Source organism: Penicillium oxalicum, chromosome III, assembly GCF_001723175.1.
Source record: "Penicillium oxalicum strain HP7-1 chromosome III, whole genome shotgun sequence".
In the NCBI taxonomy this organism is placed as follows: Eukaryota; Fungi; Ascomycota; class Eurotiomycetes; order Eurotiales; family Aspergillaceae; genus Penicillium; species Penicillium oxalicum.
In genome coordinates this window covers 3,561,243-3,585,207 of record NC_064652.1, presented here as the reverse complement: position 1 = coordinate 3,585,207, position 23,965 = coordinate 3,561,243, and the positions used below count along the sequence as shown (strand labels likewise).

Genomic DNA, 23,965 nt, shown 5'->3' with positions numbered 1-23,965 from the left:
CATTCGATCTTCTGCGGAGCCTTATTGCCAAGCAGTCCTTTGACGTATCTTTTCCAGGTTTGAAAATTGGGTAAAATATGGTTCTATCAATATCATTATCGGAGGTCCGCCAGAAATACGCCTTCACATCCTGCCCGATATGCTGCCCCACCCCGAGCAACACCGATGTATGTGCCTGCCTGAACTCGGAGCCAATCGGGTGAATAGTCCCCATTTTCTGCCTGCAGGTGAGCATTTAATTAAATCAAAATTTTTGCACTGATACAAATAAGCTTAATCGGATTTCGGCGGCACTTGAACTTGACTCGATCTTCCAAAATCAACCTCGAGGACAAGCCATGTAAGGGGTCCGACTTTGTGTAATCATGCAATGATTCCAGGATACACACGTAGCCAAGGAAAGTTAAAGCACTCCAAAAGCTGAAAAGAATGCCTGAACAGCAAGGGTTCTTCAAAAAACCGAGGTGCTCTAAGCTCCACGCTAAGTTTCGACTTGAACCAATGTCAATTGTTTATTTTGCATAATGCTTCTAGATCTACCCATGATCTCATTGCTAGTGGTCTGGAAGTTCTGGAGTCTTCAGGCTCGCTCTCTAGTGCGTCAATGTAGCTACTGCCTATGCACCTTGTCCTCTAAAAGGATGTTTCGGGCATATCTCGCTACTAAGCGATCCATGTGAGTGCCAGTTTGACCAATTGATGGCGGACTCATTGGGGCTCCTCTTCCCCCACGCCTAGCTGCATGTTTCAACGACCCAGAACGTAAATATCGTCTTTGAACGAGAAAAGGCAAGCACAATGAAGATATTTTAATGTCAGGGACTGACCACTCATGAAAAAGTCGTTTCTCGAAAAGATTTAGATGAATTTATAGGGTTCTCAGTAGATTTCACGTAGCCTAACATGAACATATTGACAATGAAAGTCAATGCCGAATACTCCTCGGTTCTTGGGGGTCCTTGATGACGTGGTCATGAATCAGCCACCACAAGCGAGGTAAATTCTGACTTAATGTCGTCTCTTAACATAGACTGTGGCCTTTGGATAAGACCACAGCATCCCCGACAGCGCTCGCTCCTCGAATTGGAAATTGGGATCTGCCAATTTGAAAGAATACTTGTAAATGAGTCTCGCAATGACCAGCTGCGAAACACGGTTCGCATAGTCAGCGCCAGGACAGACATGTCTACCGCTAGAGAAGGGTCGCCAAGCCTCGTGGTTATCGGTACTGTCCGGGTCACACCAGCGCTGTGGGTAAAAGTTGTCTGGGCTCTTCCAATAATCAGGATTGCGCTGCATCGAATACGTATCGACGGATATTTTCACCTATTTCTCGTCAATTCCGCGTGCTTAAATAAGCATGGAAGGTTCTGTGAATGACTTACCCCCTTCGGAATGTACGTGCCGTCAATCTCCGTCCCAGGTGAGGTGCGTGATAAAAAGCGCGTGTTGATGGTTGGAGCCATTCGAAGAGCCTCTCTAATACAAGCGTTCAAAAATGAAAGCTGTTTCAACCTATTCTCGCTCATTGCTTCGGGATCAGTGAAATTTGAGTCGAGCTCTTTCTGGAGAAGCTCCTGCTGTCCGTTTGCACGTAACATGAGGCTGAAGCAGGAAGGAAGGAACTCAGATAGTGTTAGGTAATTTGCAAAACTGGACGAGTATTGTCAGTTCTAGAATTTGGTAAGACAGCTACCGGTTCTCTTACACTAGAGTCACCATGTTGATCAGCAACTCGTTTTTGGAGAGATCCTGGCAACTTCTGTTTCCAGGGATGTTACCCGTAGCGTAGTTTGCAACCGTGTCTTGAGTATTGTCCTGAGTGACGATAAATCTGCATATTCTCTCGTCAGCGAATGCAAGTCGTCATTTATGAACCACTTACCGACGGATAGCTTCATCAGGGTTCAGACCATCTGCATTGACGAGAAAGGTCAATTTGGCAAACGCCCTGATGACAGTACCAACGATAACATTCAAAAAGGGAGTATTAAGTCCCATGAGCACAAGTTCGAGGCAAGGTCCCAGCCAGGAGCCAAAAACCTTGTAATAGTCGATTTTTCCTGTTGTTTTTTATCAGCGCTTATAATGGAACTTTTTGTGTCATTTACCTACTTTTAGCGTCAAGTCCAATGGGTCCGACGAAGTACCGTCCACCGACAATTTCCCAAGTCATTTCGCTCAACATTGTCGTCAGATTGATAGTCTCTCCACTGTCGCAGGCTTCCTCGATCTTTGCTTCCACTTGCTCAAGGTATCGAATGTTGATTTCGTCTTCCTGCGGCCGAACTCTTGCTAGAGCCGACTGAACATTTTTCCTCAGCTTGCAGTGCGCGGCCTCATCATTGACGGTAAATATATTTGCTCTCCCTAGGAAGAGAAAAATTGCTTGAGCGCCGTAAGATCCCGTACTTGGAAACTTCTCTTCCGGTTGGTCATAAATCGAGTGGTATGCAGTGGATGTACAGAATGAGATTTCTTTGGGGCCGATTCGAACGATATCCCCTAGAAGTCATGATTAGCCTGAAGTCTTTACACTCAAAAATTGATTACAGTACCTTTTTGGCGATGTAGTTGATTGAGACTTAGATGCCACTGTCTTCCGGAGAGGGTAGATAATATCCAGAGCTAGTAGTGTGAGATAGGCACTCTTTCAAGCTTTCATCAAAATAGCAGTCCTACCGGGAAGATCCTAGATCCTGGAGCCGCAGCGATCTGTTTCAGGGGATCTGAGAGTATCCTGACCGCGATCCAGCTGGCACAGATAGCAGAAATCTGCGGGAATTAGGGCAAAACTCTGTATGTAATCCAATATTCCCCATTACTTACTAGAAGTAGAATCATTTTAAGTGAAGAAGGAAGACAAATTCGACCAGAGAAGCCACAATAAGTGAGTCAGATTGATCTAGAAGATAGCGACGGATATCTGAGAGGTCTTGGGTTTAGGTAAACTCGGGGTTGGGTGTGCTCTTGAGGCGTATTTAATCAACAGCTGTTGACCGCAAAGCTGTGAATAAATGAACTTATCGCCTCTTTAGGCCTCATCCCATCGGGTCAATTCTCTTTTAAATTTAATGATTTTATTTGAATTCACATAAAATAGATGGTATTATTTTCAAATGGAAACTTTCGGAGATGTTCGGGCAGCTGCACAGATGATGATTGAAAGTTTACATGCAGATCCACCAGCTCATTTTGGTGCGTCGGCGGGTTTGAGAAGACCTGAATAATGGAAGATCTTTCAGTGGTAACTCACGATCTGAAAAGACTGGTATCTAGGCGCTATCCTTTTCCATCCAGTGTCTAGGTTCACCCCACCATTCAGCAGATCTCTGTGACGCAAGGAAGTAAATCATAATATCGATCACCGGATTATTGAACGATCTGCCACCTTCAGTTTGACCTCAAATCGCACCAAGATAAAGCCCCATTAAAATTTCGCACAAGCCCTGATCCAGATCGCAATGCCTAGAATCCGGATAAGAGTTGCCCTAGATTCGAAATCAAGACCAGTGCAAGGCGGTCATCGGATGCTCCTTCGTGGCTGAGTAGCCGATCGAGTATGTTGCTCACCGCTCGGGATAGAGAAGCCAACGCACTTGAGCTGGGAACCATGTTGAGCAATAATATCCTCATGACGTGACTATAAATTGAACCTGCGGGTGGCAGAGTTAAGCCAAGACAGCTAATACTGCCTTTGAAAGAGGTATGTCGAGAATTGCTACTTCTGATATGGTATCTTAAGTCAATAGGTTGATTATTCTAGAAAACAAATTTTGGCTAAACCTGACCTGTAGTATATGACGGAATGAGCAGTATCCAGAAAGGCTTTTAAATTTGGAGATTTCTCAAAGATGAAAGGTCAATATGGTCAACTTGAACGCAATATACTAGTTCAATGGAAGGCCTAGCAACACATTCAAAGTTTTCGAGGTCTGCACTTTGAATAATGGGATATTCCATGCCAATCAAGAATCAATCGATCGAAAGAGACAATTTCATGGTACCGACAAGAGACCAAATGTCTCATGACGATGCACGAAGTATTGCCTGAAAGTGAATCTTGGCAAGAAATCTCGAAAATGATCTACCGGAAGCTCCATAGATAGATGCGGCTGCCGAGATATTGTATTAGCCCGATTTAGTTGAAGACGATGTAATTTCGAACAATTGAGATTTTGAACTGGTACCAATCGTTGGCATTGACCCTATGATGTAGGTTAGTATCCGGTGTTGGCTGCCACTTCCTTAGTAAAAACCCTGCTTCTGTACTTTATTGACACCAAGCCGTGATCAAGCTCAGCATCGAGTAACATGGTGAACTAAACTTTATATTACGCCCCAACGCTAGGTGACGGTAAATTTGTCACCGGAAACGGCTACTTTTGACGCCAGTTTAAGCGTTCTTTTTACCGGAATCTTAGTCATTAAAGGGTCACGTGATAGAATTGATTGCTAATTTGTTATGTGTTCCCTGAATACTCTCTGAGCGCCCCCCGAGTGCCCCCCGAGTGCCCCCCGAGTGCTCCCCGAGCGCTCCTGAGTGCCTCTTGAGTTCTCCTGAACGCCCCCCCATCCCCCCCCCCCGAGTGCTCCCCGAGTGCTCCCGAGTTCTTAGTGCTAAGATCACTTCTTCACTCACTATGCCCACGGCAGGCGGTCAGGGTAACGCACGAGCCTGTCCAATTCTATATCCGCTTGTAGCCGGTCCTCGCCAACGGAGAAAGGGCGTTTTGCAAGATGCACACGGCCACCCTCCGAGTGTATCAAGCCCGTTCTCTTTGCATCAACATCGTCGGCCATCCCTGCTCGAGCCCCAGGCCTCCTGGGAGGATCTGTACCAGGCCTTTGCCTGTTCGGTCAAAGTCATCATCTCCACCTACTTTGACAGAGCTCTCGGTGATGCCTAGGTCTACTCCGACTATGTACCATCAACTTGGTTCCGGTCTCTATGGCTGGTGCTTCACTGTCCGCCAGTTTGCCATCAAGTACTCCAAGAACCTCGGTGTTGACTGCAAGAAGATGCTCGACCGTCCGTGGGGCGACAACTACCTCAACTCCTAGACCAAGAAATCAAACAAAAGCGCCGAGGCTGACAGCAAGCCCCTGGGGCGTGGTGTCAACCAGGTCATCCTAGATTCTATCTTTAAGTGGTCGTTCTGAATGATATTTAAAAAATCTTCTCCCTCCGTCCATCCCTAGGCTTTGTTGGTATAAATAATTTAGAGACGCTTTATGCATTCCTACTTTTGTGATCTTCTCTTTTACGGCCGCCAACAATTCCCATCACCATCCACTTTTCCATAGTCTCAGCTGAGATTATCGATACCTGAGATTATGACTGTTTTTAGCATCTGCACTTCGAAAAAGAAGAAGCTGGTGTTTAGCCCTGAGCATTATCGACGACGTCGCCGACAATTGGAGAAAGGCATCATTCAAAAACGGCATGCTGTTTCCACTAAAAACAACATTGACTTCATAAAAAGAAGATGGACCAGGTACCACCTCCTTCCGGTGTTGGTTTTCATTTTAGCTAATCAAGTCAGACACTGTGTCTACTTAGGGGAAGATCCTCTTCAGTTCCTCGTTAGGGTGCAGAAAGGAGATGTGATGGTATTTCTGGAGTGGATACTCGATAATTCTGAGATCAAGAAGTTCAGCAGTCTGCACGAAAACTGGAGGTTATGGTGTCAGCTCTATCGCAAGGCTGTTGGACGTAGTCTCCATGCGAAGAGTTGCCAAGATATCAATGACGTGGGTAAGATCTTACTCCCTTAATATTTGGATTCTGATATAAGATCGGTAGTATATGAAAGAGACTCTGGCTCCACGATATAATCTTGACATGTCAGTTGGAGAAAAACCTGTCATGAACGTCGATGATCTATATATTGTGCTACATCATCACTGGACGAAAGATACAACACCATATCCCGATGGTCGGCAAATCATCCAGCTTGCTTTCCTTCTGTTGGTTTCAGCTTATACCGGAAGCCGGCCAGGGGCACTAGTCTATGTCGAAAAAAACGAGCGAACTAATGTCCGGCACTTCTTTAGCATTACTGACGAAGGTGAAGAGGATCATGAAGAGGATTGGGATCTTAGGGACGAGGATCTCAAGACTCTCTGTTATGGCCAGATTAACCTGGTTCTGCTACCAAATCCTGGTGGACTCCGTGATCACCTTGTAATGGAAGTCGATTTGAAGCATACCAAGGGCCATTATAGCAGGCCAAAAAGGTGAGTAACCCATGTGGCTTGACTTGCGATGCGCGAAACTGACCAGAACGCAAAGAAAAATCTTTTTGATGTCAGAAGTGAAGCAGCCTATCTTCGACATCGTAATTCTGGTACTTGCAATGGCGATTATGGACGGGGCATTCAGAAGTAACGTTTGCTCTGTGGAAGATATTTTCAGGACCCGCGTATCCCCACCACGCCGTTCTCTGAAATTGGATTTCAAACCAGAGAAACACAACGTGCCCATCTGTCGCCAACCTGTTTCGACCTCTTCCGGTATGGGTACTCACGACATGAAACCTCTCAAGTATCATACCTACCTTTACTTTCTTCAGCGGCTGAGCCTAGCTGTTGGGATGATTCGCGCTATGAAACCCTACGATCTACGGCGGGGTACAGGCGAAGCTGTCGACAGTAAGTCCCGGTGCCTTATATGCGATATTTTTGAGAACTGACTCAACGATTTTTAGAGACCGCATCCCTTCCTTTGCTCCAGCAGGTGATGGGTCACGTCTACGCCAGCACATTTCAAAAATACATGAACCAACGTGTCCAGAGCCACGTCCAAGCCGCATTCCTTGGAATACCTTCGGAAGATGCATTGATGAATATTCTTAGTCACCAGAGCCGCTACATTGATCCTCGGGCCCCTTCTAAATACGATGATTTGTCCGAGGCCGCGAGGACGTCGCTGTCAAATCACCCCGAGATATCCCGCCTACAACAAATGCGTGACTCCCTTGCCGTGGAAGCCAGAGAGCTGTACGGATCCATGAAAAATGCCGCGGGTACCAAAATCGGAGAGCTTAAAAGCAAGGCAGAAGCTGCATTAAGGGCTGCTAAGAAACAACTGAAGGAGGCCACATTTAATAGCGCTCGAAATGAATTTTTTGCCACCATTGACACCCTGGAAGTCAATAAACAACTCGATCCTTCGCTCTTGGATATGGACCAGAAATCATATGAACCAAAGAACATTGTTCATGTCCTCAAGGAGCGCCAAGATGTGGCAGAGTTGATGCGATTGCCTTTACAGAATCTTTCCGAGGAAGACGAACTGGCACAACGCATCCTTCTTATCAATGCATTGATCGAGCTTGGCCGAGTCGAGAAGGTACCATCAGAAAGCATTGTTACTAGAATAAACAAGGAGTGTGCAGCCCAAATCGAGCCAAACTTGTCGGCTCGAACTTTTTCTCAGCCTGAAGAAGACTCTGCATCACCAGGGCCTCGCGACCGTCCAATCTCTCTAACAAATCGACACTGCCTTTTCTGCGTCTTCGAGCCCCACTACCAGTGCTATTTTGCGTCCCCTCGGAAAGCCAGAGAACACTTCGAGAAACACCTCCGCGGATTAAAATGGGACGATCTTATACCGTGTCCAGATAAAATTTGCAAAATCCCCTTACGCGGACACCAAGGACTTAAAAGTCATGCTGAGCGCGTCCACTCCGTGCGCTATTTCACTGAGGCACAACGCATCAAAGCTGGCTTATAAACTATTTGACTTTTTTTACACTCGCAGACCCGCTTTTTGTCAGACTTATTTGTGCTACACACATGGCTTTAGTTTTTGGGGCAAAAGAGCGGAGCCTATTAAACCGTTTCAGTACCGATACAAAACTCTTGTATTCTTCTCTTTTTTTATTGTCTTCTGAGTTGTTTTCATTAAATAGAAGTAACCGGACATGATATTTAGATTTGGCCCTATTTCAGTACCAACGATAAGGTCAAGCCGGCTCGGTCTTGCTATTCAGGGCTAGGTCTACCTTGGATTCACCGTCATTGATGTTTCAGATACTCCTTGCACACACGTGAATAAGCTTCGTAATCCATTCGCATACACTTCCTAGCATTCTTCGGGTACTAGTTACGACAGCTTTTCCTATAGTTGATCTTAGACGATCTTGGACCGAATTAGTAGTAGTAGTAGTAGTACAATGTACATCAAAGCTATGCATTTCGCGTTCTACGCACAATAGAAGGTGATTAGGTAGCTTATCGCACAGCTCGCATGGATAGTATTGTGGTCACTTAAAATTCACATTACGCGCCTTTACGTGACGTGGTATCACTCTGCACATCAATGTTACAATCGGCACTCTTTACACAGCCACACTTGTGGTCCGCTTTTGGTTATGCGTAAGTAATGGAATATTTGAGCTTTGTTTCGTATCGTATGGTCCATCTCGTCTGAAGCCCCGTTCGGTAAAAGGCCAGCGCTTGTCGATAATAATCGTTGAGTTCAACTATATGATTTATCGAGCACAGCATACAAGGCACGACCTACGTTTGATGCCTTACAAAACTCCTCAACGATAGCCCTCGGAATGATTATGAGACAAATGATATTGGCTTGTAAAATCATCTGCCATGTACCATCCTCCGCAGCCGTTTTCGAAAAATCAACGTTTTCCAAGTGCAACAAGTATTTAATTGGACAAGTCAGGGTCAGTCAGGAGACGGTTCAATTTGTCGTTAGATATCGAAGGGCATTGATCGTTCAAGCTGCTGCTACGCCACATCATAATTGCGATATTTCTTCGCAACTAAAGATTCAATTTGTTTCTCGTATATCAATTTAGTGAGTACACCTTCCCTTATTTCGCGTGATGTGCTGAAAGAACTGCATATCTCTCTCGGAGTCTATTCTAATGCCCGTCAGAAAGAAAACGGGGCCCCACTTCCCACATTCTCTTTCTGATTAATTGTACAAAATAAGTGGAGCATGGTTAAATAATTATAAAGAGTACGTGAATGGATGATTCACTCGTTGGCGTCTGCATGCTCTCTTCAGTTAACCACCCTCCTAACCACCCTCAGTGAGCTTTATCAAGACCCCTTGTTAATAACCCAGACTTCTTAGGAGCGTCCAGGCTCCGTTTCTAGACTCTGGGCACATCTTGCCTTGCAAATTAGCGGGCTACAGTTCGAAAAAGTTCTATAGAACCAGGCATCCTTCAACACGCTGCGAGGCTCAGAACAAGTGAGCACGGATTGTTCTGTATAGTTAACGCCATAGTCTTAGCACATCAATTAACACAATATTAAGCCTTGTGCATCTTTTGCTCAGTTACGTGGCCTCATTCAGTACTAAACCGAACACTGTCATTTCCCACCACCACCCGCTATTCACTACTGCTACTCGTCACCACCGCCTCTCTTCACCCTCTCTCTTCACCCTCAACCCCCCTCCCTAATTCTTTTCACCACCCTCTCTTTTCACCACCGCATCACCTGTTTAGTCTGCCTCAACAATTGAAAATCAACTGCTGAACAGGCCATTCTGTTGTTTTCTTAAGGGAATATACTCGATATACTCTTTCCTACTAGCATTTAATCTTGCTCACGGGCCTAAGGAGTAGTTTGGCTGAGATTGGGCCCACCAGACTTTCTAATTCGTTCAAACTAAGTGCTTGAAGGGGTCTTGAGGAAGTAGGATGTGTGTTGGATTGAAGAAGGGCCCTTCTCCCGACTACAGGAACAGATTCCCCTATATGCTCTCACTTCCGGTTACTGAAGATCACGAATACACGCCAATTCTACTATTTGCCCGGTCCTAAGGAAATAGTTAATAAAAGTATTCGGGCTTGAGCTACGGTGGTGACCTTTAGGCCGCTGCTAGCAGATGAGTAGGAGAAGCTGGTCTTTAAAAAGAATGAACTATTTGGCACCTCCCGAACTACTGTTCAACCTTATTTCACCAAATTACTCTTTCTATCTGTTCCACATTTTGCTCTGTGTATTTTTATATACATGTCTATCTTATACTCGTGTGCAAGACACCGCAGCAGTCTAGAAGGCCACAGAGTCTTCTATTGTATTCATTCTCCTCTTGAGAGAGATACGAAGTATATTTGTTCCTAACATCTGGAAGGACTTCGTGGATTGAAGGAATTGTCCATTTTTTGCGCACTGGGGGAGAAGATGTCGAAGTCGCATGTGTTGATAAAGGTTACCGATTAAAAGTACCGGTTGAGTATACCGAGGAAGGGTCTCTACGAGTAGATCGGTTATCGTTAGACAAGCATGCAGTGCTTCCAAAATCGGAGTTTTCCCTGTGGATAGATTGTTGGAATAATGGGGGATTGGGATGAACCGCAGTCAAATCAGTTTCAAGTACTGGACTGTGCTCGGTTGGAAGAAAGCGATTGTGGGCACTGATCTCCATGTTATGTTCAGAGCGCCGTGCTGGCATGGTGATGGCCGAAGCTATGGCTCTCAGCCAATGTGGCGGTTTGTGACCCTCACATTTATAACCAGCTCGCATACAATTGGCACCTGAAATAGACCGTCAACGAAGCATGTCAGAGAATATAGATGTTCACTTAGGTGCACAGGGTTTACATACATGATGGCCTTTGCTCATCGCATTTCTTTTTTTTGTGGCGACAAGTTATACAACCAGTCTTGGTCCTGTGGCTCAATGCACGCTTTGGCCTTGACCTTGGCTGAGTTATAGTTTCAAGGATCTCATGTAAGTCACCCTAGGGAGGTTCAGAACCCGGTACAGCACTGCAATACGCTTCGTTCGATATCTCACCAGCTGGCTGCAAAGTAAGGATATTAGTGAGTGGTGTCTGTTTAGTGCAGCTCGTGACTTGCACATAGTTGCCAGGCTCTCTTTCCATGGAAGTCGAGGGACCGACCTCGCCTTTACAGGGATTGATCTCTGAGCAGCGCTGCCATTCTGAGCTAGACCGTGCAGCTTGCTGGCCGTTGGTAGAAGATGGCGTATCTTGCTTTCCAATAGTCAAATTTAATTCAGTTGCGACCTCAATTTCTCAATCGCTTTTCATTATTTTTTTAGTAGACGAGAAGGCTGTTCCTGGTTCTCAGTTCTGCAGACCTTCCACTTAATTTCCCTGACTGGAGGGCTCGTTTTGCCGTTAATGCCTGTTTCTCGTCGTGCACCGATTTTGCGTCTAGCTGTTTGAGAATCGCTTTCTTGTGGCTCTTTCGATAATTAGCTTACGGTAGCAATCCACCATGGTATGTGGTTGGCAGATTCAAAATTGAGTTCTTTGGAAAGAGCCGGGCCAACTTTTGCATCATTGCTCCCATTGTCATGTCTCAGAATCTGCTTCTCTTTCGAGGACGCCTCTGTACGATTAGTATGATCCGTTGTTTCCCGGCTGTAGGGCGTGATGGTAAAGGAAGTTTCGTTCGTGCTAGAATTTGCGCCGAGGTACACCTTGGATTGCATACGACCCTGCGTACCATCGCACTCGAGTTCAAGGCTTATACAGTTATTGCAGGTCGGTGAAGCCTCGTCGCAACGAACATGGCGACGGTGACAGGTGGGGCAGCCAGTGAAACCGCGCTTGTGCCAGCGGCGGACGCGCTTTCGAGGCGGGCCGGACTCGGGCGCGTGCGGCCCAGTGTGCGACGGGGGCCGCGACGGGACCCCCAAACCAGGCGACTGAGTCTGTGGAGGCGATTGCGTGGCTGGCGACGTTTTCGGCCGTCACTGGAGTGCCAGCATTGCGAATCTTTATGTTAGGAAGGGGGGACGTGGGGCGTGAAGACATGAAGACGTCTGGTAACACTCTTAGAATTCTGACGATCATTTCGGAAATGGCAAGCGCATACATACTTCCTTTACTAGTTCCATCAGAAGACTCAGCCGACGGCAATAATTCCGCTTGGACTCTCATAGTCTCGTCCAGATTTGATGGCACTGGTTAGATGGCACTGGCGACTGGGAACTCGAGTCAAAACGATCCGCTGGCTCTACTATACCCAGAAGTAATCAGCAAAAGTTTCCACACGATTCGCACGATCCAACCGGTACCCAGTTTGTAATTGGAAACCATTATGGGATTTCTCACGTGACAATGATTCTTGCAGTCCATCAATATATTCAAATTCTGATCGGCCCTCAATTGGCCGGGAGATTGAGGACTGAGGACCTGGGAAGATCGTTGCAAGGGGCTTTTTGCTTGGACCGAGTGTTTCGTTTGTATGCACGGAAATCTCTTTGACAGCAGAAATATGCCTGTAGCTGTCTTGTTTGGTAACTTTCAAGCACAAGTAATCTGGTTCAACAGCCAGTCCAGGCTCACTGTCTTCTTTTTCTGATGACGATCTGCCCTTTTGGGGCTCTCGCGATGGTGGACTCCGCAAATGGAATTCATTTCCTATCGTCTGGGTTCCCGAAGATTGCTGTTGGAATGAATAGAGCGATCTAGAAATAATTCCCCTAGCCACAGAGACTTGGGTGGGATCAGTAGATTCCCTGGTGGCGAAAAGTGTCAAAGCCGAAGGAGGTAGCTGGGAGGGGGCATGCTGTCTATGCGAAGGCTTCTTCTTCTTGTTGCATAAATGGCCAAAGCCTTGTTTGTAGAGTTGGGCTTGTAAAGAGAGGTAGCTTGATCTTGGCCAGAGAACAGCATGTATCTATCCTCAATTTCTTTCTCGGATAGGCTCCGATGCTGCTCGAACCAGCCGGGCAAGTCCCTGGCCTCCTCATGAGTCCAGGAACGGCTTTTGCCTGAAGAGGTTGTTAGTGACTTTGCGGAACTATCTGATAAGGTCAGGTCTACTTTTTCGATTCTTGCCCTGCTTAGCCATCTTAGATCCATCTGAATTCTTGGGGGTTATGGATGTTTCCTAGTCGATTCGAGTAAATTTGCCCGAGATCTTTCCTTGAAGCCCGAACGCTAAGTACTTTTGTTGTAGTTCTCCCATCCTTCTAGACAGCCCTGTCAAAAAATTATCGATTGTTGATTCACTGGATGGGCACTGGTCAGCAGTGTGGACGACTGAGTAATGAAGAAATGCGGACCGTACAAAGATTGCAAGGTGAGATCCTTCCGAGGCCCTATTTGAGATCGAGTCATTTTGAAAATGTTGATTTCCGATGCCCCGTCACAATAATGGGAATGAGGGTCAACAAGCTGCTGCGGAAGGCCGGTTGCAATACAGTAAAGTCATGATCCTCCTTGACCACCTCCAACAGTGCCTGGCCATTATCCACGTGGACATGATATTTGCCATCGATCTGCTGTTTTGTGTCATATGTTGAGGATGGGACAACATCAGCCCATGAATAATGCATCCGGCCTGATCAGCCTCCAATACATACGGTTTGCATTCTTTGGATAGGGAGCAAAGTCCATCCGCTTTGAGATCGCTGGTAAGAGGAGTATCAAAGACTCGCTCAAGGTTCACGTCCGCTTGCAAAACAGCTTGACAAGACTGCAATATTTCGAGAGTCGAAAGCAGTTTTTTTTCTGGCAGAATCAAGTGACGGAGATAGGACCCATCGTGTAAGTCTCGTATGCTAGAGCTGGGAGTTTCTCTCTAAATACGCTGGCGCTCTTGACCTCTCTGGTGAAGGGACGTTTTGTCAAGGTCTGCTGGACATGAGATACCAGAGACTATAGAGTGCCTGCAACGTCTTGGACGAAGACGAATAAATTCTTGGCTGATGTGTGATGAATAATGAGCGATTGGTGAAGGCTCGGTAGCGGCGCTCTTGACTTTGTCATGAATGGGTAAGTCAAATCACCGAGTTTTGAGGGACTTGATCGCGATTGGATGCAGCACAGCTACGTGGGCAAGAAAAGGAAGTATTCTGCTGCAATGCGATTGACGTTATTCTAATATTTCCCTTGAAGATTCGAGTGAAATTGTCGAGGGTTAGGCTTGAAGAACAACGGTGATCACTTACCCCCTTCACTAACGGCGCGTAAAGGATCCCTTCCAATTGGCGGGGTTTCTCGACAGTCAATTTTTGACTCCATAGTCAAGGGAGCAGAAGTTTTCTTTTAGGAAATACACGAAATTACCATTTCAATTTTCAAGTTGTAAGCGATCTAACAGACGTAGACACCAATTGAGCTTTGCGAGATCTACATCCAGTTATCATCTGATGTGGTGATTAGGGAGCCCCAATTGAAAGAAATTCGCACAATACAAATAGCGATTCATATGACTTCAACTCTTCGTCGATGACCTTCAACCCAGTCCTGCCGAGTCGACTAGGGTCCCTCTTTCGAATCCTCCGAGCTTGTTTCATCATGCAATTTCTTCTTCCATTATTAGCCTTTGGATGGGTTGCGAAATCTGCTGTCGTCTTGTCCCAGGGGAATCATTCAACCGAAATCAACGCTCGTGGCACGGCCGGATATCGTTCCGTTGCTTATTTTGCCAACTGGGTTAGCTATGCTACAATATTTTCCCTAGGCAAGACTTTAGCTGACTGAAATTTAGGCGATCTATGGACGCAACTTTAGCCCGCAGGACCTTCCAGCGGAGAAGCTAACGCATGTTTTGTACGCGTTTGCCAATGTCCATGCAGACACTGGAGAGGTGTATCTGTCAGACCCTTGGGCGGATATTGAAAAACATTATCCTGGTGATTCCTGGAGTGACACCGGCACTGACGTCTACGGATGTGTCAAGCAACTTTTTTTGCTTAAACAAAAAAACCGAAAGCTGAAAGTTCTTCTGTCAATTGGCGGTTGGACCTACTCGGGCAACTTCGCCACTCCGTTGGGCACGGCCTCTGGTAGAGCAACATTTGCTACATCTGCAACGACCCTGGTCAAGAATCTTGGCTTCGACGGAGTTGACATTGATTGGGAGGTATTGCGTCCCCTCCCTCCTATCATACGATGAGGAATTCTACTAACTGAACTAGTACCCTGCCGATAGCACCCAGGCTGACAACATGGTCTCCACCCTGCAACAAATGCGCTCGGTAGGGACCTCTTACACTTGCGATTGATGCGGTGCAACTAACACGCACAGTCTTTGGATTCGTACAGTGCAACCAGTGCAAATAACTACCATTTCTTGATAACCGTTGCATGCCCTGCTGGTATGTTATCCCCGTGTGACTCAAAACTTGTTCAGGTTGAACTAACAAAACAGCTAGGCCCAACAAACTACCAGAAGCTGCATCTCTTCCAAATGGACCAGTATCTGGACTTTTGGAATCTCATGGCTTATGATTATTCTGGAAGCTGGGATGCTGTGGCCGGCCACAATGCGAACCTATACGCGTCAACTAGCAACTTAAACGATACCCCCTTCAGTACGGAACAAGCAATTCGCTACTACACCTCCAACGGCGTTCCAGCAAACAAGATTGTCTTGGGGATGCCCCTGTATGGTCGCTCATTCATGAATACTCGTGGCCCTGGTACTAGCTACAATGGGGTTGGGAGTGGCACCTGGGAGAATGGTGTGTGGGACTACAAAGCATTACCATTGCCTGGTGCATCTGTGAACTATCTCAGCCAGCCTGTTGCAAGCTACAGCTATGATTCGTTGCAACGAATGATGATTAGCTACGACACTCCCCAGGTTGCGCAGGTGAAGGCAGGATACATTCAGTCCAAGGGTCTCGGTGGTGGAATGTGGTGGGAAAGCAGCAGCGACAAGAATGGGTCAGATAGCTTGATTACTACGGTCTGTCTCCTGATCTCTAAATCACGGGCCGTCTTACATCTACATATGCTGACAAACACCATGAACTGCTAGGTTGTCAATTCATTTGGCGGTACTGATGCTCTCGACCAGAGCCAGAATGAGCTGAGCTACCCGGAGTCCTCGTATGATAACCTGAAACGCGGTTTTCCATTCGACTAAATTGCTCTATCAAGGTAATTAGGATGTGGCGTGGACTACAAGATGGATAAATGGACGGACCAAATTGGAAGGTCGCCCCACTTGCAACCTAAATCAGTGTTTTTTTTTTTCTTGCCGGCCATAGTGCTAACCTCAAAGTATGCATGGCAAAATAGTTTAATAAGGCTCGGCCTCAATCCCATTTACTTCAAAGTAATGGCCATCTACACTTCTGGCTGAGGTCTTAGAAAATGTCCGCTAACCAAGAAACTTGTTTCAAATCATCTTGGACAGACTTTAACTCCCATTCGAGTTTGGTATAGGCTTGCTCCGCTCGGAATGCCCGGATATCGAGCCTTGCAACAGTACGGAGGATGCCCTTGGTTTGTCAGAAGAGCCAAATGAATTTGTTGGCGAAAAGAGCGAGTAACAGAGATGAACGTGGTAAAGGGAATTTCTTTGTGGTAACCTCCCAATCAGTCCCCGGGAGGCCTCGGGCCCGCAATCTCCCCAGGCACCCGATATCATCAGGTGACCGCGAACCAACGAGGAAGCCTTAGGCACCTATCCACGCCCGGACCTTTTCCCTTCCACCAAGGGCTTCGGACCTCTCAAATGTATTACCCGGATCCCGCAGGGTCCGGGACCTGAAGGATCAAGCCAGGATTACACCACCGTCCCGAAGGTTTCGAACCTCTCAGGTTCTATCACGCAGGCATGTAGCAGAAGGGGCTATCAGGTCCCCGTGCGAAATCCTGGAAAGCTATAAGACAGCCTCCCTCGAGGATCCCTCGAGGGATCCTCAAGAATTAGTCTTGGAATTCACTCCTGACTAGCGGCGCCCTCTTCTTCCCTGATGATCACCACTAATTTCGGTTTCAAAAGACCGTTCTATGGTTGCGTGGTAGTGGAAAATAGAAGGGATGCGAAAACGCGTGTTAAAAGAAACGCGCTAAATTAGCGTGGTGGTCAGACTTTTGGAACCCATTGTAGTTAACTAACTAATGCTTGGCTGGAATTGGTGATGTAAGCTGACGCTCCCGTGACCATTCACTACCCAATGCCAGTGCGGGGTTCATGTTTGTTCAACCTTGTTCCTACCATCGCCTTTTGGAACTGAATCTACGCGGCAGTTGGTCATACACAATGGGCAACAATAGTAGTTCTCTGGTATGTCTAGTGAAGACGGTATCCCCAAAACGAGACTCACATGACGGGCCCAGGTCCAAATCGAGATACCGTTGAAACGTAAGGAACTTGCCGATTTGGTGCAATCTGCTGGTGAACTTGTGAGGCTAAATTGCTGAACTCTCGTCTATAAGTTTGCTAATCCAATGAAGGAAGCTGCTCATAACTTACGGCAGATCTCGGTTTCGCATGCATTGATAGCATCATGGCGTGCAAAGTTAGTTGGACATAGTGGTGTTGGTAATTCAAAAGGAATGGAAGTTGAAGAATGGTTCCAGGGAGAACGATAAAAAAGAGCGACTTTCAGCTGAACAAGCCTCTCGCCTGGCAGAACTAACAAAGAAATGGAGGCGTCGCACCGGAACTGATGTACCGCAATGCTTGTACGACTGGATCTCGGAACCCGTTGCAAACCTCTGGGGGCACAGTCAGCCTCCTTCGAATCCCGCGCTTGTTAACTGTTGTCTACGTGATGTTGATGAATTTGACGATTCAACAACGCTGAACCCTATCCGCCGAAGGGTCGTACTCATCATACTACATGATCTTGTTCAAAATGAGAAAAAGCGGTTGGAACGAGAGACCGATCCCACCGACAGCGAGAAAGGGAAGCTTCTCACGAAGGCAGTCAAAAATATCATTGGCGAAGCCTATCGCAGCGCCGACATACCCAAAGAAGATCGAGAACGCGCGCGGAAGCGATGCATGTATCTCCAACGATATGGTAGAAGGTGGTCGTTGTTTAATCGGAGAGAAGCCATACTGGAATTTCCTCTGTTGCATGCAGCGAAAATGTGCGTTAACCCCTTAGGATATAGGGTTAGTCACTAACTGTCCTTTTTGTTTAGTTTCTAACGAGCAGGGCTATCAAAAACTGAGATTGAACCTTTGAACGCTTATGAAGAAACGATGTACGACGAAGATTATCGATCAATATTGCGGAAGGCATCTGAAGCAATATACAATGCATATAAGTCTTACTGATGCGCGTTTCAGATGCGCAACTCTTATCATATTGCCCCATTTACCGGAGTTGCTTCTGGTTATACAGGCCGGAAGAGGCCACATTACGACAGCAGAAATTTCGAGGCGTCTGCTAGAAAGAGAGCTACTTTACATTCTTGCGCTCAAGTTTACACTGGGCAAGGCTCTGTCCTAGGGTCTCAAATTTTTAGCCTAGGTGGGTGTCCATATTTACTGGAGTTCAATGAAGATAGAAACCTTTCAACATCTGACCTCAACAATAGATTCTATGGTTCCTGTCCACGGTGGTTATTCAGGAACAGAAATAAGTCTTGGACAGACGGGCCAACTATCGATTCCTGATGATGATGGTTCTCAACCAGATGCATTATTGCGTCACAATGAAATGCCTAGCTAAAATGCTGACTCTCGCAGAGTAATGGGTCTTTCACGATCCTGCCAGAGGCCCATTAATACATCAAAATCTGGGGATGTTGATATCGGAGCTAGAGGAGGCAATGACCGCACGCAACTTGATACCAGTTCAGCGCCAGGTGCCCGAAGCACATGTGTCACTGGAAACTGAGAGCCATCTGCAGGGTTTTCCATCTATTCCCCGGTCAATGTCGTACAGCCTGGGGCAGCTGAGCAGGGGAGCACGGATATTCCAGTCCACAGAGGTTGCAAACGCATGAATTGAGCTTGATAGTGCTTTAAAAACTTATGAAACCTCTCTTGTGTCCTTCAGTAACATGTATCTGAGCCTCGCCTCTTCAGAGGCAAGGGGAACTTTCGGATCCAGGCTTGCAAGCAGGTCTCATCGCCATAAACATAATCGGACTCATCATACTCGTCAATCAGCTTCATCATAGTGCGATCAAAGTCCTTCACGGCCGCCTGCCAGATATACCAGCCATGATCACCCCACTGTAGGCGCAGCTTTGTGGTAGCTTTGGCATATAAGGCTCCAGGTATTCCTTTCTCAGAGATGGGCTTTTGAGGGTCGATAGATGCTCTACGGGACGCACAGAAGGATTCAAGCCCAGCCTGGTCATCCAAGTACCGGCGCTGGTGGAGTCCGACAGCCTTGGTGAATTCAGCATTGAGGTTGTGGATCGCCTCAGTTGTCTTCGCGTTGTACGAATCAGGATTCATAGCCGAATATTTGAAGTTCCGGTCTATGGTAGTGATAAGGGCGAGGTATTCCAGGCGAGTGCCTTCGAGACTAGTAGGAAATGGCTGACAAGCAGCGGTATGGTCACAGTGAACTCGGAATGGTTCGCCTCCATGCCAGAGGCGGTCAGAACGTTCAAGGCAAGGGAGGCAGAAGTCTTCGTTCGGTATGTCTTCCATGGTGGATGACGGTTTCAACGAGACGAGGGTTGTGACTTTCAACAGACCGGAAAGCCTGGTGTTGTGGAATATCTAAAAAGATGGTCTGCAGGATAGAGAGCTAACTACTGCAGAGTGGGAGCGGGAGATGAGAAGAAGAAGAGGAAGAGGAAGAGGAAGAGGAAAAAGAAAAAGAAGAAGCTAAAATAGGGGTGACAGGGAGTCTTTACACCTCTCTTCTAGGAGATAGCAAGCGATCGCCTGATGGAAACTTCCGTAGAGATGGGAACTTCCTATTTCGTGACGCTAACCCACGGTAGTAATATTGTTACCCGCGGACAGATGAACCGGAAGAGAGAAGTGTATACTGTAAAAGCTCCTGCTAGTGGACTGTACAGAGGTAAGGGATATTCAAAGGAAGTTACGGAGTGAAGTGGGAGACGTGTTCGCCAGTATCTCGGGTATTCTGGGAGGCTTAACCGAAGGTAAGAAAGGCAAACCATACACCGTCTCGCGGGCTAGGGCGGTCACGGCCATGCTAGACTTCGCCCAGGCGCCAAAGCGGTTTCAGAGCCGCGCGCCACGGGGGCAGCCTAACAGTCACAAATGGCCAAAGCTGCTGGATGTAATAAGCATTCGATCATCAATATCAGAAGCTTTGTGCACTCTACCTGTATTTGGGGAAAGACCGTTTCCGCTCTTGAGTCGGTGTGCTGCGCACTAGGTTGTGGCGGGTGATGGTCTTGTCGCCCCCTGTTGCAGCCCAGGTTGGTTTTTGGTCGGGCATCCATGAGGGTATAACGAGGGTATAGCTGACAAAAAGCGGCTCGTGTTTTTCCGCCGCAGAGACATGTCGCCGAATCGGAAATCTCAAGCTTGGAGTTCGAAGTGGTATGTATAACTTGATCTGGTGATATCAAAGTGACTTGCGATCTTCGCAACTTTTGAGAAATAGTGCACAATGAATGGTAGCAGATATAGCTCGAAATATTTTCTGTAAGTATGCAGTACTGACTTCGATACACGAGGAAGTCCCTCTAGGAGTTAGTGAGCCGGTCTTTTAATCTCTCCCAAATTCTGCCGGAATTTCGCCTATCTAGAGAGACAAATTGTAAACTGATCCTCCGGGATCTGTGATGGGCCATGAATATGATTTCCACTTCCCACCGACTAAGATCATACAGTCATACACGGACGAGTTTGACAGTCACGTCACCGAATTCCATGATTTTCAGAAAAAAAAAAGGATGATAGGCATTTTCCACCGTTCTCGGGTAAGATTGACTGAGTCAAGTTGGAGCCGAAGTGACTAAGCTCATCCATATTAGGAATCAAAGTACAGTATGCCAATGTGGATTTATATCGCAGCAATGTGGTCCACACGCAAGAATATTCACTACTGTGACGATATCAAATGGTGGATGTTCTACAGTTCAGAGTTCAGAATAGAGCACAATTGAACAGCTAAGGTGATCTTGGCTATGTTGACTGGACCGATGGTCTGGTGATCCCGGAGAAGCCGTTGAACCGAACACCTTTCATGATGACATTGATTCACCACGCTGTTATCTTAGATGAAGCCGCGGCATCTCAAATAAACGGTGCAATTTGCAATTGCATCTCTCCATAAAACAAAATAGCCGATGTAACACAGCATAGCCTATTCTGAGCTGGGTCGGTAGGCATTTGGGGTTAAAAGAAGCCGGTGAAAGCAGAGGGTAGTGGAACTGATTATTGAGGGCCTCCTGAAGGTCAGAACTAGGACGAGAAAAGACAGAGTGCTGTAGTTCGTAATATATAAGCGCCTCTTGTGATCGGCACCCATAATCTTAAACCTAGCGATTGTCGATTGATTCGCTATTTGCAAATCCTCAAGAGCTGCACCGCTGCACGTATACTATTAGAAATGTCTTTGATCTTTCTGGCTCTGCTCGCTTTAAACGTCTTGCCCTCCCGTGCTGACCCTACCACAACTAAACCCGACTGCCAGCTTGATTGGAACCTGTGCACGGCTAGTAATGATGGAACAATGTCCTGCTATTGCGATGGTAGTAAACAGCAGCAAGGTTACATTTCGATGACTAACTGCTTCGCAAATGATAATGGACAGCTGACCGCGCGAGAGAAGTACGCAATGACTTGATCTATCACTGGGTGCTTAGTGTTCTAACATACTGTCTCTACATAGTGGTGGGTTTATGGGCTCGTGTGACATGGGTGATGCCCTGGCCAGGCTGCCAATGCTTCAAGCAACTTGCAAACCTGACAGTCAGTTGACATCAATTAATATGGGTATATATAGACTCTATCTCACGTATTTAACTCACTGGAAGTAATTGTTGGTTGTGCTGACAATTGAATAACAGACGGAGTTATATCGTTCAAAGGTGACAAGTTGTCTTGCTTTGGGCAGACTTGGGACGGCGCGATCTTCTCTCACTGATTCAGGTCGGAGACGGCAACTTGCCAACATAAGTAACAATTGGAGCAGTGTGGCATGCATCCGATAGGCCAGTGTATCTGTCAAGAACAGTAGATGATAGATAGTGGAAACATGATTGTGGTTGAGCAGCGGAATATATTAAGTTCAAGGGATCCAAAATTTAGAAAGTTTGAGCTCCGCAATAGAGCATTGGAAGTCCAAGAGTGACGAATGGAGTCATGCCCCCTCTCAAATGTGTTCATCAGCCTCATGATTGCTAGGAGCGATTGGAAAATTCAACAGTCAAGGTCTAGCAGTTGTGGGCGGAAGAGCATACAAATTTTCTGATGAGACTGCTTCGAGCCCAATCAACTGAAGCAAGTTTCGTAAAAAGCAAATAATGAATTGATGGCTACTGGATTTAATCAGATAGCAAATGTCAAGAACATAAAGTTAGGGGGGAAATAGCACATCGGCGTTGCCGCGGCCGAAAGGGCACAACTGTGCACTATTTGGCCAATGTTTCCCTCACATACCCAATGTTTCCCTAGCCCGCATGAACTCGTACGCAATAGTAAGGTCAACAGTCACGCCGTAGGTGGAATGAGATATACGCTTCTCAAATCGTGCTCCCTCGGCATTGTGCCCTTTCCCAATGATTCTACAAAGCTGTAAAGTGAACGCGGGTAAAAGCGGTACACTCCTGGGGTTGTTGGGTATAATAGCGATGGGGATAAACCGGCCAACTATACCTACTATAGGACGTTCTGCGTATTGCAGGATAGCGTGATGAATTGGAAGCCCTGCACGATTAGGGCCAAAGAAAATTAGTAACGTAATCCACGGTCACCCTGGACACACGGTCACCCTGGACACCTACCCCCATTAGAAAATTTCAAAATCGATTATCTCAACCAACACCTATTAATTCAACTAAATAATACGATTTTTACATGAAGTAATCCTATGGCCAACTTGGCCACATCCACTACAGGTAGGCGGAGCCCTCCTGACCGGTTGCATTAGCTGATTAGGCAAATCGGGCCCTTCATGCGATACTACCTCATCAGCTTCTACTGGCTGAATTGGCTGCTGGACTAGCTGTAGGCCCTCTTCGATTGTTAGGCCTCCCTCGTGTGCAATCTGCCTAGTTGATCGAGTGCGCTTTTGACGTTTCTTTTCATTCGCTGCGCGTAGGTTGGCGTTATCCTGCGCTAGTAATGCACCGCCATGTAATGAGAGATAGGCGCCCTTGATAATCTGATCAAGTATAAGTTTTGACGGCGTAGGCGGGCTATTCGATCGCTGTTTAAGAAACTCTTTAAGCATAGAAGCTTGCTTCTCTAGCTGTATTGCTGTCCTAGGCGTTTTTGGGGTGAATTGGCTAGATCTGCTGCTTGGTCGGCTTGATGGTGGTGTAGGCGTATGAAGCGATATATTAAGTTTCGAAAGTACTCTGTCGGCAGCTACTGGTACGATACCAGTAGCCGCGAAGCTACTTTGAATAATATTTGGTTGAAAAGCTTCTATCCTCGCGCGAGGATAATCAGCAAGAAAATCAAGCTTGTCGATATGATTGTAGCCTGTTCGGGCTAAGTCACTCACGAAGCGACCGTACGCACGCTTTAGCACTGCAAAGCACCCAACATCAAGCGGCTGTAGTAAGTGAGACGAATGTGAAGGCATACAAAGTGGTATGATATCATTTTCGGCACAGATTCGATCGAATTGAGGTGTAAGATGGCTACCGTGGCCGTCAAGGATTAATAGCCGAAATCGCCCTCGTACACGCGAAGCAGTGTATGGAATAAAGAGCTTTTGAAGCCAGCGAAGGCCGATCTCATCGGTAGTCCAGCCGTTATTCGATATTTCAATTCGCCAATCCCTAGGAAGATTTGATTCAAACCAACCAGCGATATAAACCTGGGCTTTGAATATAATACAGGGTGGCAGCGAGAAGCCATCAGCGCATATTGCTTCGATCGCAGTAACCCATTCGCGATTACCAGGCTGTAAGATTGATCGCCGGCCGTAGTATTCTGCCCGCGTAACAACTTTCTGTGATGATATAAGGCCCATCGCAAAGCCTGTCTTATCAAAGTTATAGATATCCTCCGGTTGTATCCCGTTCTCAATCACTCTTTGTATAGTCGCAAACTAGGCTCGTAGGGCTTTCGGGTCTTCGTTTAATGCGCGTTGGTAGTCATATCGCTTAGAGTAGCGCGATTGAAGCTCATCGCG

General features: G+C 46.7%; 7 protein-coding genes across 7 annotated transcripts; 3 read left to right on the top strand and 4 right to left on the bottom strand.

Annotated features, from left to right (window-relative positions):
* Window positions 1–1,008: 1,008 nt before the first annotated feature.
* On the bottom strand, window positions 1,009–2,844 carry POX_c04639 (uncharacterized protein; the record flags this gene model as incomplete). The annotated part of the gene is made up of 8 exons (XM_050113502.1): window positions 1,009–1,326; window positions 1,386–1,653; window positions 1,709–1,834; window positions 1,886–2,063; window positions 2,116–2,505; window positions 2,559–2,628; window positions 2,683–2,775; window positions 2,830–2,844. 8 exons carry the CDS (start codon window positions 2,842–2,844, stop codon window positions 1,009–1,011), a joined length of 1,458 nt encoding a protein of 485 aa, XP_049971058.1.
* Window positions 2,845–3,949: 1,105 nt separating this feature from the next.
* Window positions 3,950–4,054, top strand: POX_c04638 (uncharacterized protein; the record flags this gene model as incomplete). Its single annotated transcript, XM_050113501.1, has 1 exon — window positions 3,950–4,054. The coding sequence occupies one exon, from the start codon at window positions 3,950–3,952 to the stop codon at window positions 4,052–4,054; it is 105 nt and encodes a 34-aa protein (XP_049971057.1).
* Window positions 4,055–5,845: 1,791 nt separating this feature from the next.
* On the top strand, window positions 5,846–7,738 carry POX_c04637 (uncharacterized protein; the record flags this gene model as incomplete). Its single annotated transcript, XM_050113500.1, has 3 exons — window positions 5,846–6,240; window positions 6,296–6,654; window positions 6,711–7,738. 3 exons carry the CDS (start codon window positions 5,846–5,848, stop codon window positions 7,736–7,738), a joined length of 1,782 nt encoding a protein of 593 aa, XP_049971056.1.
* A 3,751-nt stretch (window positions 7,739–11,489) lies between these two features.
* On the bottom strand, window positions 11,490–11,810 carry POX_c04636 (uncharacterized protein; the record flags this gene model as incomplete). Its single annotated transcript, XM_050113499.1, has 1 exon — window positions 11,490–11,810. One exon carries the CDS (start codon window positions 11,808–11,810, stop codon window positions 11,490–11,492), a length of 321 nt encoding a protein of 106 aa, XP_049971055.1.
* Window positions 11,811–14,264: 2,454 nt separating this feature from the next.
* POX_c04635 (Endochitinase B1) lies at window positions 14,265–15,840 on the top strand (the record flags this gene model as incomplete). The annotated part of the gene is made up of 6 exons (XM_050113498.1): window positions 14,265–14,402; window positions 14,458–14,832; window positions 14,888–14,947; window positions 14,998–15,067; window positions 15,125–15,660; window positions 15,733–15,840. 6 exons carry the CDS (start codon window positions 14,265–14,267, stop codon window positions 15,838–15,840), a joined length of 1,287 nt encoding a protein of 428 aa, XP_049971054.1.
* Window positions 15,841–18,714: 2,874 nt separating this feature from the next.
* Window positions 18,715–19,323, bottom strand: POX_c04634 (uncharacterized protein; the record flags this gene model as incomplete). The annotated part of the gene is made up of 1 exon (XM_050113497.1): window positions 18,715–19,323. One exon carries the CDS (start codon window positions 19,321–19,323, stop codon window positions 18,715–18,717), a length of 609 nt encoding a protein of 202 aa, XP_049971053.1.
* A 3,867-nt stretch (window positions 19,324–23,190) lies between these two features.
* POX_c04633 (uncharacterized protein) lies at window positions 23,191–23,803 on the bottom strand (the record flags this gene model as incomplete). The annotated part of the gene is made up of 2 exons (XM_050113496.1): window positions 23,191–23,250; window positions 23,330–23,803. The coding sequence occupies 2 exons, from the start codon at window positions 23,801–23,803 to the stop codon at window positions 23,191–23,193; spliced, it is 534 nt and encodes a 177-aa protein (XP_049971052.1).
* Window positions 23,804–23,965: the final 162 nt, after the last annotated feature.